This window comes from Epinephelus moara, chromosome 10, assembly GCF_006386435.1.
Source record: "Epinephelus moara isolate mb chromosome 10, YSFRI_EMoa_1.0, whole genome shotgun sequence".
NCBI lineage: Eukaryota > Metazoa > Chordata > Actinopteri > Perciformes > Serranidae > Epinephelus > Epinephelus moara.
Genome location: NC_065515.1, coordinates 25,253,256 through 25,273,734, shown reverse-complemented (window position 1 = coordinate 25,273,734; position 20,479 = coordinate 25,253,256). Strand labels below are relative to the sequence as shown.

At 39.5% G+C, this 20,479-nt stretch overlaps 1 protein-coding gene across 1 annotated transcript in view; it reads left to right on the top strand.

The window, feature by feature from the left end:
* raver2 (ribonucleoprotein, PTB-binding 2) overlaps nucleotides 1-20,466 on the top strand; it is a 142,117-nt gene extending 121,651 nt beyond the window's left edge. The window contains exons 18-19 of the mRNA XM_050055512.1: nucleotides 5,237-5,455; nucleotides 9,534-20,466. Of these exons, the coding sequence (XP_049911469.1) occupies nucleotides 5,237-5,455; nucleotides 9,534-9,674 (360 nt within the window). The 3' untranslated portion in view covers nucleotides 9,675-20,466. The remainder of the gene's footprint in view (nucleotides 1-5,236; nucleotides 5,456-9,533) is intronic.
* The last annotated feature ends 13 nt before the right edge of the window (nucleotides 20,467-20,479 follow it).

Genomic DNA, 20,479 nt, shown 5'->3' with positions numbered 1-20,479 from the left:
AATACATATAATACAATACAATAAACATTGTCAAATTAAATGAAGGAAGAGGATTTTTTTAAAGGCAAATAAAATATTGGGGATTTATGTAAAAATATACATAGAGACATATAAATAATTATATAATTAAAGATATGTAGGCTATGTTAGGTGAATACTCCTGTCAAATGCATGGTGTTGAAACGTTTAATTTTGATCTTCCTTAGTCTATTTAGACTTTAGTTTATCATAACAATAACAATGAATATTATGAATTGTTCACATTTTAATTTAATTTTAATAACATTTATCACACAGCATTTTGTGGAAAAGTCAAATGTTCAGTTTACAGTTTTAATAAACTCAGTACTGTTTTTCAACACATTGTTTTGTCTTCATTCAATGTAATTAGCACATATTGTTATTGCGCCATTGATTTTGGCCTTGGTGCCCCAATAAATTTGTATTTATCAAAGGCCAAAGTGGCCTAGCCCTAAAAATGACTTAAATCCAGGCCTGGAATACATACCTCAGAAAAATGTTGTTCAATATTGATATTATTGTTAAAATTGTTCAAAAGCTGTAAGAGAAGACAAGAGACTGAAGTTTATTGTTTTTACGGTCAGTGTCAGACTGTCAGCTGTTGCATTTAAGCTAAAAACAGGAGTCTTCCCTCTCTGCTGACCAGAGTTTATGTGCCTTGTGTCTCTTGTATCAGGCACAATCATAGGTTTTGTTATTTAATGATATATTTTTATTATTTATTTATAATTTTTGTTTCTTTTCCTTTTGTATCAGGAAATAAGCACAACAAATCTTTATGTTGAAAAAAATCGTGAGAGAATCGTGATCTCAATTATAAGCCAAAAAAATCTTGATTCTCATTTTTTCCAGAATCGTGCAGCCCTAATGCCAGTGTAAAAGTGCCGCACAATTTAGTTTATTGCATAAAAGCCCACTTGTTCACAGTTCACAAACTAAAAAATGAAAATACCTCAGTGTTCATTAGAAAGTGCAGAATTTTCAGCTTTGTTTTATTTATAATGGCCATTAGTCATGCCTTCCAGAAATTAGAGACCATGTGGAGCTATTGCACAAAGCAGGATTATTTAGTCAGCCAATTAACTTCTAAAATAACATGCAGCAACTTCTGTGAACATTTGTTAATAAATAAAAGTACTCAAAATATCTAACTAATTGTGGTCAAAGGGGTTCAGCTACAGTGGAGAAGCATTGGAGAAACAAAAATACATTTTTTTTCCTTTTATGGCCCAAAATTGTTTATAGTTTCAGGAGTTAATTACACAAAAAAGTAATTTCACTACCTAAATCACCATGCAAATATGAATGTTGTTGAACTACTAGCAAGGAGGCCAAGTCTTAACCCTCAGACAGCTGTTTGAAGAGACAAATGCCAAAATGTTCTCATTGTTAAGGTCACAGACAAACACAGACTCTCATCAGTTGAGCTAAAGAGCCCAGCATTTGTCAGGAAGGAACGTTTGATACAAACTTATCATTTGCTTACTCAAATAAGTGAATAACAATTTTTATTTCAAGGGCACAAAATTATGAGTTTGAGACAATACATTACTAATTCATTGTCAGAGGTTATGAATCCCAGCATACAAATGACTCATTATTTTTGTAAAATATCATCAGGAAATTTGATCCGTGATACCTAACGGGCTCGATACAAACCACAAGCTCTCTGAAACCTGACTTCAGTGTCTGAGTCAAACAGCGTCCTGTCCTGCAGATGCAGTGTAAATGATCTGAGCTGCGGCCCCTCAGAGCAGCATGCTGGTATTTACATGCAGTTTGTCTGTGTCCTCTTTCTAAGACACCGATACCCTGTTAGAATGAACGCATCACTCTGCACCCAGCAGCTGATACCAATCATCTCCACACACCCTAAGCAGCCAGGTCCAGGCTTATCTGCTACTGTTGCAGGAGGGCAAATGACTATGTGTGTGTGTGTGTCCGTGAGTGTATGAAGGGCTCGCTTGAAGATGCAGCCAGAGTCACATTCTGGTCCACTGAGCTCACTGTTGGTGGAGAAACTGATATCTTGGGGAAAATGATACGATGGGTCTCTGGTATTAAACTGATCTGAAGACATGTTGACATGATATCATAGCATTTAGTTTTGGCTGGTTGTCATTAAGAAAAAGAATAAGCCCATATGACAGTGAGTGATGCTGGTTCAGTGTGTCATCTGTAGAAATTAGCATGTCTCAAAATAGCCACCAGGGGGCAGAAAGGTTAACATGAATGAATGAATAATTTGGGTAAGTCACTGTCAACTGTCAAGTCTGTCAACAAAATGGACCCTATAATATAACTTACAGTCTTAAGTGGGGCTTCAACTAAAGAATATTTTGATCTATCGATTATTGAAATGAATAATCGACTTTTCGGAAAAACACTGGAATAGTGTTTTTTTGTGATTTTATATGATCAGCATGTTCTCACATATAACTCTGTGAATCAAGGGTTTATTTTGACATAAATTTGGTGACTACTAAACTAACTAGGTGACTAACAAGACAGTTTTGGTTAGTTTTATTTTATTTCTGCCGAGTTTAAATAAAGTGTGTTTTACCATGAGTTTATAAAAAAATTAAGGTAACATTAGTCTTAGTTTGGCGAAAGAGAGAAACTTGGATTGGAGTTCAGCTGCATTTTTCTGTTTAGTAAAGACAATAGGTGTAAGAATAGGCCAAAACAGAGTTCTTAAATCAGTGAGTGTGACACACGTTTATGGCTTCACTCAGTTTGTTGTCACCACAACAACTAACACCAATCAATGATCTCTGGTGTTCTCTAAACTTGAGTGACGTGCACTCGCCACAGCAGCGACACATGTTAAACATCACCGATACAATTTTAAATAATTTCTTTTGAAAATGAGTCAATACTTGCCGGCATATCTGCCACGATATGTTTTCAATTCGATGCGATGTAGGGGCCTGCGATTGATATGAGACAATATTTTCTGCCTACATAACACAATCATTCACAAAAGAAGCTGCCAGCCCTTTTGCTTATGGCCATAAAAGTAAAAAACAACATACAACTGTAACTGCTTATGTGCAGTAAAGTTCACTTTAAGGCTCATTTATGCTCACTTTACGTACGAAAATGTATACGTCCGTTTCAAACGATGTTACCGTCACTGCCCACATACTACCATGCGCCCTTTACGTTGACATGGATGTTAACCAATATATCCACCAGGAGGCAGCCCAGCGTCAAAAGTTTATGACAACAACACACTCAAAAACAAACATGGCGACTGTGGAGGAGATATTGATAATGTACCTCTTGCATAAAAGACAAAAACAGAGGCAGCGTTATAGGAGGCGTGGTCGGTGAGGCCGTTAAATACATCGCGACTGGAGGACGGAGAATTCTTTTCTCTAGTACTGCCGATGACAGAAATTGAATTGTTATTTCCTCTTCGTGTCTCACTAGAGCTACGTATCGGGTAGTGACAGCAACACTGCCCCCACAGTTCCCGGTGGTACTGCTCCGTTTGGCCCGTATCCATAAGCTTTATGGAAACGTGCAGAATTACAGACGAAATGAACGCGGTGCACGGACAGAAGGCTCCTTCCGTATCCGGACGCGTATTTAACGTTGAGCATAAATGAGCCCTTAAACTGACTCTACTAACACATAAAAAAACACATGGGATAAGTTAACATTCAGGACTTTCTGCCAGAAATGTTTGTACTTAAACTTCAGGTCTATCTAGCTTTAAGATCTGAGGGCAAACTTCTCCAAACAGCCATAAAACATGGATTAACAACAACATTGTTTGACAAAAGTGTCAAATTTAGCTCAGTAATAACTGTCAAGATTCAGAGACAAAACAATTGCTCTTTGCTAATGACCTATTATTAGCTTAAGCATGTTTACATTGCATAAATTAGCCTAGCGGCTAGCAGACTTCTTCCCTCAACTCATAGCTTAACCAATTACATGTGCCGTTATTATTTGTCTTATTCACCATTGGTTAAAGTCACTGCATCCCCCGACAGAACAGTTCAGATGAATTTTTAGCCTTTATGCATGTTTTTTCAGCCGAACATTGTTGAGACAGAGCAGCTAATGTTGTTGTAGTGAGAAGTTAGCGAAGTGAGATGCCCGGCAAGGCAGGTAACGTTACGTTGTGTTTTACCTCGTAACAGCATTGTTTACGTATGGCACGTGCTCTGTTGACCCCATTTTTCTCCAAAATCCAAATTATTTGCACACTGCTGACGTATTCCCGAGGAAATAAACACTATGCTCATCGTCTTTCTCTCGGCTGCTTGCCATCTGACTGCCGCTGTTTGACAGTGACACAGACTCTCAAAATAAAATATCCTTAAGATGATGAGATGGATTGATAGGCTGTGTACTACTTGGCACCCCTATAAGATACAACTCATCACGAGAAGTAACATGACTTTTAACATGAAGCTAACTCAGGTAACAAACTAATTTACTGAGAGGAGTCTTTATTGTCCAGAAACCCAACGCATCTCCTCAAGATGTTCTAACATAATTGATGTGCTGCCATTTCAGGCAAGGTCAGTTGTGTAAATGTTCAGGTGTTGCCATCACGCTGATGTTTACTTCACTTCTTTAAGTGGCATCACCATTATTATCGGGCCGCTACTCACATTGCAGCTAGTCTCGCTCACCAGACCTTTCTCAAGAAAAGAAAGGTCTGGCTGGGCCGACTCTCACTTTAAGATTGGAGAAAAAAAACGCCCCGGCTGCTTGTATTTCTTTCAACCAATCACAATCGTTCTGGGCGGTGCCACAGCAACAGTGCGCTTGCAAAAATATTGCCGGGGGGAAACAGGTTTTGCTGTAACACGCCCACAAAAATATCACCTACAGGACGCGAACCATGGCAGAAAAATGGCTACATCCCCGTAAGATCAAACACCGCAAAAGTTAGTAAAGGACGTGTTGAAAACGGTTGAAAACTGCTACACAACCGGAGGTGGTAGGGCGGGACTTCAGCGGGTGGCTCGTTCCGCCCAATGAGAGGCTGATCTCTGCAGTGAACTTCCGCCCACTCAGACTACATTGCAGCTGATGACATCGTCTAAATAATCGACTGTTAAATTCCTTGGCAGCTAATTTTGTCACTAGTATTTGTCAACCATTTGATTATTTGTTGCAGCCTTAGTCTTACAACAGTTAACCACCTGACATTCAATGTTTGTTTGTGTATGTGTGTCTCTCTCTTTTCAAGGAGGTAGATGTGTGTAAGCCTCTCGGAGTCTCTCTGCACGCAGTCAGTAACGGCGCCGCCCCTCCACCGGCCGTCCTGCCAGCTGCTGCCGTGCTCCCAGCCTACAGCACCCTGCCTTTAATGCCCGGCTTCCTTGGGGCGCCACACCCGGCGGCAGCCACACCAAGCCCTGTCACGCACACACACACTGCCGCCACTGACTGGAACACCTACTATTATGTGAGTAAAGAAAATGTATGCTTTAAAATAGGATGTGACACTTTGAGTACATCTGTGAGCAGTGGTGAAGAGTAACTAAGTACATTTAATTCAGTACTGTTCTGTACAATTTTGAGGTACTTTACTTGAGTATTTCTCTTTTATGCTGTTTTTTTCCTCTACTCAACTACATTTCAGTGGTAAATATTGTACTTTTTACTCCACTTCATTTACTTGAAAGCTGTAGTAATTAGTTTCTTTACAACATATAAATCAACTGATAAATTTCAATGTATATTCATTGATTAAATTACCCAGCAGTATATTAAAGGCATAATTCACCCACAAAAACACCATTTGTACATGAATAAGTCATGCCATGTTACCTTGAATTCATGAAGAAAACTTTTTTTCAGCGAACATATTGATTGACTGGGGACCACGTTTACCACAGCAAAACTATATTACAACATCTGTTAACAAACTTTCACACAACTCATGCAGTGTAATCCAAGTCCCATTTATCCAGTCGTATACTCAGTACTTCTCAAATGTGCATTTTTGCTATAAAACCTTAGCATTGGAGTCTGGCTTTGATGGGAGCTTAGACAAGTTTCACTTTCAGTTCAGTTTAAGTAGTAAGGTTTTAGGGAAGTGCATGTGTTTGGGAAGTACTGAGCATATGACTGAAAAATTATACTGCAGGAGTCTGCAAACAAATGTTTCAGTATAGTTTTGCTTTTGTGAAACATGGTCCCCAATGAATTAATAAAGAAGTGTTTGCTATTTTCTGAAAATCAGCCCCACCTTTACCAGCCGCAACATTAAAGAAATGCACACATGAATGAATCCCTAACCTTACAGTAATATGATAATTAGGATTCTAAAATACAACATTCTGCATAATGAGTACTTTTACTTTTGGCACAAAGTATATTTACAAACTTACTTAAGAAAGATTTTGAGTGCAGTACTTTAACCTGTAATAGAGTATTTTCACACCATGGTATTGCTACTTTCACTTAAGTAATAGATCTGAATACTTCTTCCACTGTTGTGTGTAATACAGGATGTGACACTTTTCCTACATCTGTGAGTGAAGCTGGAGACCTCTTTGGCTTTTTCATTGTGTTTGACAAAATCCAAACATTTCATATTGCAGCTAACTACTTCAGTGTTTCCTCTATGACTTCTGATATTAGTGGGCATTATTAGTTGTTGACAGCTGGGAGCTGAAGGATCACTGTTCAGCTCGTTGAATTTAAAGTAATAATTCAGAATAACCACTACTGGATGGATTTATGTCAACAAGATAACCCTTAAACAAAGCCTAGAACAATATGATAAATATCAGCACAGACTATTTTTTTTTAACTCAAATTCTGTTGGTCATAACTGTTGTTTGCAATAAGAAAAATAGAAACACTCTTTTCTATAGCTGATTCACAATAGAAGCAACCAGGATAGTGGATAAAAGGATTTCTATGTGAGGCAGCAACAGGAAGAGATCTCTGCTGTGATTGTATTGATACCATTAATAATGACATAGTGACCAGGCTCTGGATTTGCCTTGACTGTAGATAGAGGATGGCTTTAAATTAGAAAAGGATGCATTAGTGACAGTGACAATATATTTGACCATAGTTTAAGAAGACATCTTACTGCATGTGTCTGAGCTGTTTTCTGATTTGTCTCTATTTTGGTTCACTTGTTGATGCTGTTTGCTCAACGCATTTCAAAACTTCCTCCGTGATAAACTCAGTTAGATGTACATTTCTGCGGCAGCTGTAACTAGGGATGAGCGAGTACATAATTATCTGTATCTGTTTCTGTATCTGTTTAACCAAGAAAATTATCTGTACCATTACTGTGTGTGTGAGGTTTAAGTCAGATGTAGGTGGGAATCAGATGTGGGTGTGGCCTATTCTGAAGTTTCTCTTTAAGACTAAAATTGATGTGGGTTGATCAGAAGTTGCTGTATTTGTTTGTTGTTGTTTTTTTGTTTAAAGAACTATTTATAGAACAATCAGAATTAAGCTTTATATTATTTTTGATCACTAGAGGAAGAGATTAAACACAGTTACCCAAATGAGGATTTCCCTCAATCAAGGGTACAGATATTGACAGATTTTACTCGTTAGGTGCTCATATTTTTAAGAAGTACATTATCTGTACTGGATACTCGTTTAATCCGAGTATTCTGTTCAACCCTAACTGGAACATTATCAATACAGCACCATGCTCATGTCATACAGGTTGTGAGATGATGACAGGATTAGACAGCAGAAGCATTTTTACCTGCCACTTATATTTCTTTGCTTGTTGTTAATTACGAATGCAAGTTATTTAAGTCTCTAAAGCTTTGTCTTACTTTATTATTCTTTAGCTAAACTGCTCACAATCCTGCTAATCCATATTACAACCTACACATTTTAGGAACTTCTGCTGCAGACTATGGAGACAGTAGATCAGTGTGTTCTGTTACATGCTTGGTGCGGAGATAGAGCAACAGTACAGCCTGTATTTCTTATTGTTTAAGGCTGTGAAAGCTATAGAGAGGAGAAGAAGAGGAGGAAAGGAGTCAGAAGGAGGCAGAGAGCATGGTGACGTGAGCAGACAGGATCCAGACGCCCGAGCTAAGCCTCGTCTCTGCAAAGATTTGAGTCTGTTTGTACAGACAGCCTCCCTCACTGGAGAGAGCCACCTTTAGACTGTTAGACCTAAAACACATAAACACAGGATGTTTGCATCGTTGTCAGAATCCACAACTAGTCACATTTTTTCCATTTTACTTTTTCAGTTTTAATGTTGATCACTGCGATGCAACACAGATATTCAAAGTCACATGTGTTTATGGATCATTAAGCCTCATACTTACAGTAAGTTAGCACCCAGTCGTGAAAACAGATGTTACAGAAGCTCTTGTGGGCACACCAGAAGCAAAAGTAGAATTCCTAAAGATATTTTAACAGCAAGTGAAATCCATCAGACTTCTATTTATGGTATTTATCTTTGTCAAACCCTGAAGTATGGGACTATTTTCCCTCCCTCTCTTTTCAACCCTTTGAAAGCTGGAGCGACATGATTTTTCTTTTTGCTTTCAGAAGCTTTTTGCAAATACTTGAAACTTCAAAACTTGAGCAAAGTGGTGTGCTTTCTTTTAAAGACATGGGGAAAAAAGGTACTGAGCAACTTGGTAAGAAATGTCCTACAAACTGCAAAGATTTAGAAAATTATTGTAAAAAAACAAAATAGGGAAAATGAAAAAAGTTAGGGAAAAATTGTATTTATTAATTTTTTAAATTATGTTACAGAATTATTGTAATTTTTAAGCACTCTTTCCAGGTCCTTATTTGTTTCTAAGTTTCTTTCTTTTCATTTTTTTTGTTTTTACTAATTTTTTTGTTTTTAATTTTTTCTTTTTATGAATTTTTTGCTAATTTTTTGGATCATTTCTTCTTCCCATGTTTTTAAAAGAATCAAGCCAGTTTGCTCAGGTTTCAAACACACATTACGACAATAGCAACATAAAAGGGTTGCAAAAACTCCCACACCGACGATAGGAAATTACAAATAAATGGAAATAATAAGAATTAGGATTTATTGAGTTTTACAATGGCATTAAAACAGGGACGGAAACATAATGAAAGACCAAAAAAAGACTTCATCAGCTCAGCTTTTCCATTTTTTTTCTTTCATTTATACCATCATATACCATATACAAGAGCTAGCCTAGCAGTAGCACTATCACCTACTGGGACGATGTTATGTCACTCATCCTCAGCAGCAGCCTCTTCGTCTAGCCCCTGTTCTCCACTGTAACCAGCCTGCTGCTGCTCATCTGCTCCAGATAAACTCTTTCCTCCTCTTTGTTCGGTACTGGCCCATCAGGCATTTGCCAGACTTGCCAGATTGCCAGTGCGAGCCTGGTTTCCAGTATTGCAATCTAAAAAACACAACATGTGGCGTCTATCAGTAAGTGCAACTGTAGCTCTTCTAGCTGTTTTAACGTCTAGGACATTTGTGAACATTTAAGTGTGATAACACACACTTTCTTCACCTTTAACTCTTCCCTCTCTTCCATTTTCTCTCTCTTCAGAACCAGACGCGGGGCCATAAGAGGGAGTACCCTCAGCTGGCGGTGCAAGACGTGGCATCATCTGATGGCGCCTACATCGGGCAGCACTCCCAAGGCCTTGGAGGGCAGTACGCTGACTACTTTAAGAGGAAGAGGCTCTAGTATGAACCAAACCACCTTAAAGCCTAAAGCTTATGGAGGGAGGCGCACACACACACAGCGTCTGCTGGATGTCACAGCTCCCTCTAGTGGCCTTTCTGTGGCTGCCATTTTGCATCCCTACAGTAGGTATTGAGTTTAATAGAATCTGGGGTTGCAAATGGCTCAAGTGAAAGCAAGCCATAGTGCTCTTTGATCCTGGCACTTATACACACACATACACACACATAGACACAAACACGGTGTTGCTTTTGTCCTGTTCAAGCCTTAAACTCTTTAACTTAAACTGTTGTTTCTCAGTCAGTGTGTCAACTGTACTCAACTAATATTCTCTTGTACATTTTTTCTAATATAATGTAAACTAAAGTATACTGTATCTGTACGTATAAGCTGCTTTTGTATCTGCAGCCAGGCGACCTGTCTGTCTGCCTGCTGAAACTGTCTTAGGACTGGTCCTACAGTCAAGGTGTCTCCCTCTCTGTCTCTTCTCAGACTCACGCTTTGATTAGTCAGTCGAACTGACATCTGTTTGTTCCCGCTTCAGTGTCTTTTCTCTTTTCCTTGTATTGCCCAGGTTTCCTCTTTTATATCTCCCCCCTGCGGAGAATTAGAGTGTGTGTGTGTATGCGTGTGCGTATGTGTGTGAGTGTTTATGCGTGTTGATGTGCTGTTTCTGTAGGAAGTGTCAGCCATTTCAATCCCAAAGGTTTGGGAGTACATCAGGAAAAAAAAGGGCCTGAACCAATCAAAGCCCTTAATCGTGGTGACTTTTACAATAGCTTCCCTCAATGAATGGACCTTTCTTTCTAAAGACTGGACAGAAAATAAAAGCCTGGTGTAAATACGGTGTGTAATACAGAATATATAAAGCCATGCGTAACAGACAATATCACGTTTAACGGTTTCCCAGCTCTCTTGTGAGCGTATTGTACTACATGAGTGAAAGGAAAACATTTACTGCGTGTCTGATTTTGTTTTGTTTTTTTAAATCTATACTGTTATATATTTGTAATATAATATAATAATATTCCAAGGCAATTTATTAATATTGAATCAAGTTGTGTTGACTTAAATGTAGTTATCTGGTTTGGTTTTTAACATTTAAACCAAATATTAAGGCACAGTCCTTTCTCTACTCTCTTCTATCTGTTGTGACGCATTAGGGTGTTTTCGGGAAGATCTGTTGGGACTCAACAGCCGCTTAATGTCCACTTCCAGCTGCCATTAGAACGTGAAGGATTCAGACTGTGAGCGTGTCTCGAATCCATACTACATACCGACTCAAAGCACGTTTTGAAACACCTTAAAAGGACAGAAGTTACTACTAATCACTCAGCACGTGTATCAAAAACTTTGATTGTTTTTTTAGTGTGCTGTCAATGGACAGAGCTTTCCCACAATGCAATGCACAAAGAAAATGGAGGAGCTGCTCCAAGATGGGAAAAAGATTGGAACTAATGGTTGATGGTGGTGAATCAGCTCCAGAAACAAAACACAAAACTTAATAATTTTGGAAAAATTGGCAGTGATATTCCAATGTTGCAGTTTGATTGCATTTTCATGATGCACATATTGCATCATTTCCTGTTTCTATATAATGGAAAAGTATGTTTTTTATTGTCTTTTGACTGTGTATACTATAAAGATTAGTATATGTACAGTTGGTATGTAATAAGAGATTTGGACACAGTCTTATGATGGACGTTTAGCATTTTCTTATTTTGTGCTCATCACATGCTACTGTGCATGTTTTTTTGTGGATGCTTGTAAAATTTCTTAGTTATAAGGGAAAGAAAAAAAAAACTTTAAATGTCAATCTTCGCAGAGTTCTTCCCATTTTTACAAAGCAACAGAGAAATTATTTTTAATTCTTTGTCAGAATAAAAAGACGTTTTGTTTGTTTTATTAAAGCAAAGGCTGTGAACTGAATAACACTTCATGTCCAGGAGGTTTGACGTTCATCATTGAGGAGAGAGCTCGGTATTTTAGTATTACAGCTCGGACATTAGGTTTGTTATGTGCACAAACCGGCAATAACCCAGGCTCCTACTACTGTAGAAAGTTGAATGTAAAATGTTTGTTTCTTTGCTTTTGACACAGCATTATATATACTCCTACGTAACGGCTCACATGCTTTTTTTTTTTCTTTTCTTCTTGCTGTACGTGTCTTTGTATTCTGCTCAGAACTATCTGATTATACATCACGGAGAAGAATATTACTTGTGTCGCCATGGCAACAACCCTCACACACTGTGAAAACCCAATAGCAGTTGAGATCAGATAATGCAGATACGTCGGTTTAGTCCAGATATGCGGTGTGAGTTTCTCATCAGTGGGAATAACGGTCGGCTGTAAACATGTTTACATGTGCGGACACAATAATAATGGAGGAGTCTCGGGTCAGTGCTGGCATGCAGGTCCGCTTATTAAGTACTAATAACATGGCTTAACATTAAACTTAAGGGCAATACATAGTTCTCTATTCTTTGCTGACTCTCTTGCTCTCTTCATCCAATTATGTGTTTTCTAACTAGATTTAACTGTGATGTGTTTCATGGTGTCTCGCTTTCACTACCTGGAGATTCATATTTATCATGAAACTTTGACACATTTTGAAGCATGCCTCCAGACAATGATTATATATCGTGGATATGGGCAATATAAGAAAAAAAAGGAGAGGAGCTCTGGAGGGCAAAAAAAGTGATAAAATGTATTCTGCTTCATATTTGCACAAATACAGGCAGAAAGATGGCAGAGGATCTGCCCACCACAACCTTCTTTGTTTCCACATATTTATCATAATGAATTTTCTCACTTCTTGTGTATCTAATTGCTGCCTTCCTTTCTTTTTTCTTTTTTATTGCCCATTTGGGAAGTCTTTTAAACTACACTTTGACTCGACTCTTCCTGGTTCACAGTCATTTTCATACAGTGGCATTTCCCAGAATCTCAGTTTAGACAGTTGAGGGATGTCCCGCTCATCCTCAAACCTTAACCCCGAGGTTATGTGTGATGCATATCAGATTGATTTTATATTTAGCTTGTAAACATTTTAAAAAGCTAGTCATATTTCACTTTTTCTTCCCCATTTTTCTTATCATCATCTATCATCTTTGTATTCAGCATGCATCTGTATCTTCAATTTCCATTCATACTTCTGTGTCCTTGCACTGTTGTGGCTTATGTCCTGTCTGTTTCCTGTGATTTTGACTGTCACTTCTGGTGGCTGTGCTAGCTAATTTAAAATGCCTTCATTTTGGCTTTTTTTTTTTTTTTTTTTTGCCGCCTTCACAATATTGTTATAATCAGATCAACTTATATTTATCCATTTTGCCTCTGAAAAATAACCACAAAGCTATAAAAAAAAAGTCTAAATAAGTGACTAAATGCACACCTTCTCCATTCAATATGGCTCTAAATCTGTCTTTGCCACTGATTTCCTTTAATAATGGATGTCAAAATGCTGCACTTAGGTCTATAATAATGACTGAATACAACATGTCAACAACTTCACATAACAGAAAGAGCAAAAATGATGTAATTTGAAATGCAGCAATTTGAATTTGTTCACATTGCACAGCCAGCAATATAAAGACAATGCGAGGGCTGACAGGTTGATGCGCTGGTTTGGATGAAGTTACCAGAAAATATCACAGGTTTGGGCAGGTGGGTCATAACATGACAATGCAGCGCCCTTTTAAGATATTAATAAGTTACAGAAACATTGCGTGCAATAGTCCACCTTCCACCTCTATTCCATCTGTCACTCTCTCTCGAACAGGCTGTGGCGCTCAGTCCTTCTCTCTGTCCTTGTCTCTGTTCTAATCCTGACAGTTGAGCTTCTATAATGCATAAAGTTTGCGATTAGTGGGTCTGGTTCAGGGGGTTGATTAATGCATATTTTTGAGGGACTGGCGGTGCTGATTGGCTCTCTTAATGATTCAGGTTGGTGCACATCACTACAAGTTATCAATATGTGGTGGTACTTGTGTACAAGCCCTCATCTTCTCCTCTGCACTGCTCTAACACCAGGGGCCAGATGCATAAACAGTGTGTAAGCACAAAAAACACGCGTACGCCTTTTCCCGCACAAACTGGTATTTATAAAGTAAGAATTTGCAGTGAGAATGTACACAACTCACACGTTCTCCAGACCAGGTTTACTCACGGTTTCAGCTGATAGCTGTGGGCGATATGACGAGGACGAGATTGAAGCACTTTATAAAGTCAACAAGAAAGCTATGAATGAATCATTGATCGTCCTTCTGCTGTTTAATAATAATATTGATTGTTTCAGAAATGTGATTATTAGCGGTACAGATGCTACAAATATCCACAGCTGCTCTGGCACCATTGGAGAGCCTTGCAGATGTGATACAGTTGGTGAAATTGCACTTTCTTTGCCTTATTTCTCATCTCGAGGGGCACAAGTATCGATATGCACACGGCTGTTTAAGGCCGTTTCTACGTCTGTTTATGGCAAACTTTGGGTGCGGGAATGAGGCTCGTGTGCATGCACCCTGACCCACAATGACTGAGATTTATAAAACAGAATCAGGCATATGCACAGCTGTATCAACTTGATGAAAAGAATGCGTATGCACCTTTGTGCATACACGCAGTTTTAGTCGTGAATCTACAGAGTTTTATGCATCTGGCCCCTGAACTGCCTAGTTGTTGATTTTCTGTCTTGAAATAAAAAATTAAACATCGAGAGATCTAGCAAGTCCACCTGCTAACACCTAAAGCTTGGGAGAAAGAGTCTGTGTCTGTAGTCACATGATACCTCTGTCCATCTGTGGCTTTCTGTACTGTAGAAGCCATTTTGCATTTTCCCTCTTAAGCAGTTGTTTTAAAATTTTCCTTCATATTCCACTCTTTCATTCTCCCCACATCAGCTGGAGCCACTTGGACACATTTTATGGCGACGTGTCCCTCTGGACTAGTTGGCTGTCTGGCTCGGAGCCTCTGTTTGGTTTGCTTCCTGGTGTGAGTGGATGAAAAGTAACCAGCTGGACTCCAGGTGATCGCTGTCACCTCCACCTCTCTGAAAGACAGGATAGGAATGTCTGTCTATGCGAGTGTGTGTGTTCAGACCAGAGACAGGGCCTCTGTGTTTGTGGATGTTAACAGCTGAGGCAGCAGAAGCGCTGTCTGCTTGTCTGTTTTCCCGTCTGTCTGTCATCCTGGCTGTCTGTTTTCCAGTCTGTCTGCCACAGTGGATTCAGGTAGTACAGTCAGTCATGCCTGAATTATTTTAATGGTGTCAGCTTTTTCTCTGCATTATGTCTCACTTGCTCTAAAGCCATGACTGTATAAACTACTGTGTGTGCATGTGTGTGTGTGTGTGTGTGTGTGTGTGTTTGGGTGTCAAAACTATTGAGGACAAAACAAATATAAGCTCTTATCATGCAAGTCCAGATGTAACAGAGTGAAGGGATTTATTATTCCTAAACACACGAGGACAGAAGCAGGAGTGTAACCGATGCTCTGAGACCTCCGAGAAGAATCATGTCGCCACACTTGAATGTAGGACTTCCTTTGCTTTGCCATTTTCAAAGGTCCATTCACTCGGTTTCGGCCGTTCACTAAGACTGAGAGCAGAACTATCTGTTGGACTTGACCATGAAGTTAAGTGTCACTCTGTCAGAGCCTGTGTGTTCTCTCCCCACTTTTACATCATCAAAAATCATGTCAAGATGCAGGAAAACCAGGCAGCTCAACAGGTGTTAGTTGTGTTGGTGGTCTTGAATGAATGTCCAAATGGGGAACACTACTTTTCCATGGACTTTTATTTTGTTATTGACAGAACAGTTCGTTATATCACACAAACATATTGTGCTGATTTTTCACCATCATACTTCCAAGCAATTGTGAGTAAGAACAAGGATGTTGGTGACGTTTGTCTGAGCTCATTTGTAGCCAATACAGTTGACAATTCTCCAAATATGGATGTTGCTACAGAGAAGCTACATATTCTAAAACACAAAGCTTCACACACATCTTCAACCAGGCAGCACAGAAGAACTATACACTCACACAGTTTTAAGATGGGCGCCCAAAATCAGTGTCACCAATAGAGATACTGATGAGAAACCTTGTTCACGTGAATGAGATGGACCAAAGGTCATGGTGACCTTGACCTTTGACCATCAAAATGGAATCGGTTCATCTTTGAATACAAGTGGACGTTTGTGCCATTCATTCATTCATTTTTCGTAACTGCTTATCCTGGTAGGGGTCATGGGGGGCTGGAGCCTATCCCAGCTGACATTGGGCGAGAGGCAGGGTACACCCTGGACAGGTCACCAGACTATCACAGGGCTGACACATAGAGACAGACAACCATTCATGCTCACATTCACACCTACGGCCAATTTAGTCACCAATTAACCTGCATGTCTTTGGACTGTGGGAGGAAGCTGGAGTACCCAGAGAAAACCCACACTTACACTAAGGTTCGAACCCACAACCTCTGGGATTGAACCTGGCGACAATGCTAACCATTACATCACCGTGCCACCCGAATTTAATTTAATTTAAAACAGACTGCCTCTGGCTACGGTGGCGCAGGCATAAGCCATAAAAACTGGGTCCGATAAAAAAAAAATTAGTGCAGCACAACTGTTAAAATGTAGTGGAGCTCAGAAACAGGTATTTTTTTCAGATATATGAGAACTGGCAGTAATGCTGCCTTTACCTCCTGACACTTTCATTTGGCTTCCTGTTGGTTTGTACCTGGCGTTTAATGTTCATCTGGCTCAAACTATAGTGGGAATCTTTAGTTTTACTCCGATTGTCACTGTTCAGCATTGCTCATGTGTTGCCATAACAACCAGCCAAGTTGATTTGACCTTGACGTTGTTTGCATTTCCCTTAGTCTTCTTGATTTCCTTCCACATCCAGTAGAAACGCCCCTAAGCATTCCAGTGGGTTTAAGATTTTATTTTGACATTTGGTTTCCTGTTCCTTTTAAGTCTGACGGTAATGTGCGTGTCCTCCTGAAGGCTGTGTGCCAGAAAATGGTTGGTGAGCACATTTTTATTTTCTTTCTGTAACTGACTGCCACACAGTTTGAGATGTGACTTCACACAAAATACCCCAAAAATTTGTGCTCCAAACATGGTTTCCACTTAAAAAAAAAATCGGACCCTGTCTGCTCTCACATGTTGACTTGCAGATTTATTAAAGCTTCTCTTTGTCGTGCGTTCGCTCAGTAGTTTTGCAGATAGCTGGTGTTTACCTGGACTGGTGCTCTTTGTATGCTGGAACCAGTAATTGCAGGTGGGTGTATGTGTGAGCATGCGAGTGTGTGTGTGGGTGTAGCACTGTAAAAATGCGCTCTTGGCAGGTAATGGGGGTAAGGAGAGACAGGCTGAAAGAAAGAGGAATGGAAAAACAACCCCAGCTGCCTTCAGCCGCTCAGCCTGCAGGGATTTCTTTTATTCTTCCTGTGCCTTTCTCCTCCTCTGTCTGCTCAGTGAAGAGTGTTGGTTATGTCTGCCAGACTCCTGCATGTTGCACGTACCTGTAGAGCTGTCACACACACACACACACACACACACACACACACACACACACGTTCCAACACACTGGAATTGTCTCCTCTCTGCTCTGATTATTTGTATTAGCTGGACTCTCACACAGCTTCCTCTGGTGTGATCCAAATCTATACGAATGCATTATTGTCCTCATGTGCTTATCGTCGTCTCCCCCGTGGTGTAAATTGTCCACCCTCCTCCGTAACGACTGAAAACAATCCCAGTTGGTGAGGAGATATCTGACAGCAGTCTAATTGTAGACGCTCAAGTGCAGACTCATAAGGTCACAGCTGGCATCAAGCCTCCAAACCTGTCAGTCAAAGGATGCGCAAAATGTGTCGGCTTAGTGACAAATAATCCCACTCAATCTACAGCAGTCACATATAAAGGATAAGGTTGATGATATTGTGTGGTTTTGTTATTGTTGACAAATCCGTCAGTGTGTTAGTCCGTCTCTTTCTGACTTCCATAACCTGTCTGCGCCTGTGTTCAGCCCCAAGCTCCTACTGAAGACATAAATCATGTAGTGTCAGAGTTAAATTTGTTTGGGACTACTTTCAGATGCGGATTAATACACATTTGGTGCTCAAGTGAGTACCATAATGAAGGCGTATCTAATGCAGAGAAGGACAAATGAAGCTGAGACTGGACTTGTTGGTAGTATCAGATCGTCGTTGATGTCGGTCTTTTCGTAGGATTTTTTGACACTAGTTAAAATACAGAATATCCCCAAGTTTATGCTTTAAATTAACAGACAGTGTGGCCGTAACATCTGCCAAACAGCTGCATCAGTACACTCTGCTTTAGCTTCTGCATAGTCTGTATGTCACACCTGAATACTTCAAACAAAGAAGGCTTTACACCGGCAAGAGAAATGCGATCTTTTTCTTTTTAATCCACCTTGTGGAAGGACACAACAGGTGTTATATGATGTCCCTGCAGACTGTCGGGGTTTTTAACTCAGCAATTCGAAGAAATTGATCTAGTGAGCAGCGATACATCACATGAACTGGAGGCCATCCCGGCAGGATGTAAATAATAAAAGCCACAAATAAAGTCTGCTGTTCAATTCCACAGCCTGGGCATGTTCTCTACACACACAGTGGCATGTAGATAAAAGTTATAGAGATACAATTGAGTGTCAGTGTTCAGTCTTGACCTTGAGAATGGCAGTTTGATGAAAAATTCTCTCTGGTGTCAGATGTGGATGTCGGTCTTCCTCCAGCCGTCCGCTGTCGAAGCTGCCGGCAGATTTGGTGTTTAATCTGGTGTTCGTTCAGTCTCTCGTCCTCACTGTTTCACCTCATGTTGCGTGTGATATTGTACACCAGCGCAGTCCTCCTCTCTCCAGGGGTGTTTTTGAGATGTTAAGGTGTTCATTTACATATCTAATCTGGGTATATTTTCCATGCTCGTCAAAGTATCAAAGTGGATTCAGGGTCTGAGGTCAACACTGGGATTAGTGTTGGTTTGTTGGGTTGATACGTTGCCTAAAGCACTGTTAATTTTTGTCCTAAGTCTTAAAAGAATATCCGGTCATAGGCTCCATCCCTCAAAGGACACAGCTAATGTTATATGAGAAGAAAGTCTTGATGCTTTTTGTCGTTTCATTCCATCACCTATGATTTATGTTTTCTCATGGCTAACTCGTGCTCTGCAAACAGATAGACCAGTTTAGTTGCTCAGTTTGGTTTCACAGGTCACTCTGTACCTGTACCTGCTCTGCAAGTCCCAAATGACCAGCTTTTCTTAGTGCACATTTGCATGTCTTGTTCTAAACCTTGGACTAGAAGCTCTTGTCTTCATTGCTTTTTCAGCAAAGTCTTTGAATATATATCAATAGATGGATTTATCTATAACTGATGTTGCAATATTATCTTTAAACCTGCCTCCCACACATGGTATAGAATAACTCTTTTATTATCTGCATCTTCTGCAGAGTATCAGCCCCTTTCTTTAGCGGGGAGTGTCGGGACTGGCGGAGGACAAGGTTGTATCTGTGTAATTTCTCTGTGCCTCTCTGTGCCACCAACATGACGTGACGTCCTCATGATGATTGTACACAAAGGGGGCCTGGCTCCCCGAAAATTAAACACAGCACAAACAAAGCCTGCACACGCACGGAGTGGAAGGTGTTCTTGAGTCTCGTGTAACGCTGGTAACCTGTTGATGAGCCAGCTGAAGTTCAGGATAAATTCTGTGTCTGTGCTTATTATTTTTGGCCTTTCAGTTGTTGATAGAAATATGATATTGACATGAAGATGCAGTCGGATTTATTTCTAGAGAGTTTTCATTTACATCAGAACAGAAAATCTTATTTGTAGTCTTGTGTAGTTTTTTTTTGTAAAAGCCGAATAATTTCAGGTTAAATTCCAATTTTTCTGTTCTTGTGTAAACAACACCTCCTCTCAGCTTCAGTGCGTCGCCATTGTACCAGTATGTATCTGCATATTACACAGGGTCAGTGGTGAGGCTGGACTTTGCAATAGTGAATGACTGTGTGTGTGTGAGTGAGTGTGTGTGTGTGTTGATGACAAAGCTTTGCAATACTGAAGTATTTCTGATTTTCTGACATTTTAATGGCTGTAGATAAACCTAGATTTTGCCGTGCTTCTTGCTTTGTAAACAGTTTTCTGCTTTTTAAGTATGTGGATTTTTTTCTGACCTGAAATATACTGTAGATTTTGCAAAATTTTATATCACACTGACATTGCTATTGTTTTACTGTGAATAAGGTATTTCTAGAGCAATTTTAGCATGCCTACTTAAAACTGTAATATATAGAACAAACTGTTTCCAGTAGTTAATAATATATTGCATTTGGACTGATACGGACAGAACACGACAAACATTGATTTTATTTATTTTTTCATTGTGTATTTATGGATACTTTTACCTTCCATAATTCATACTTGCGTCTTATTTTTTGAAAAATATATATATATATATATATTTCTTTTCTCTTATTTTGAGCAGAAGGAATTGTCTTTTACATTCCTAAATAAAATGTGGACTGAAGCGCAACTTTGTCGTCTTGAAAGTCCTTTTTTTTTTTTTTTGTTACCGCCAACATTCACAGTAAAAGCCATACAGTTATATGAAGCACAACTGACCATTTGTTGAATCTGTTACTGAGCAACATTTTACACGTCTGATGGATTTATAACAGAAAAAACCCTCTGCTCAAACCATTCACATACTCCCAGACAAAATATACGTGTGTAAATTTCCTGTCATACTGGAGAAAAGAAAAACGTTCAGAGTAAA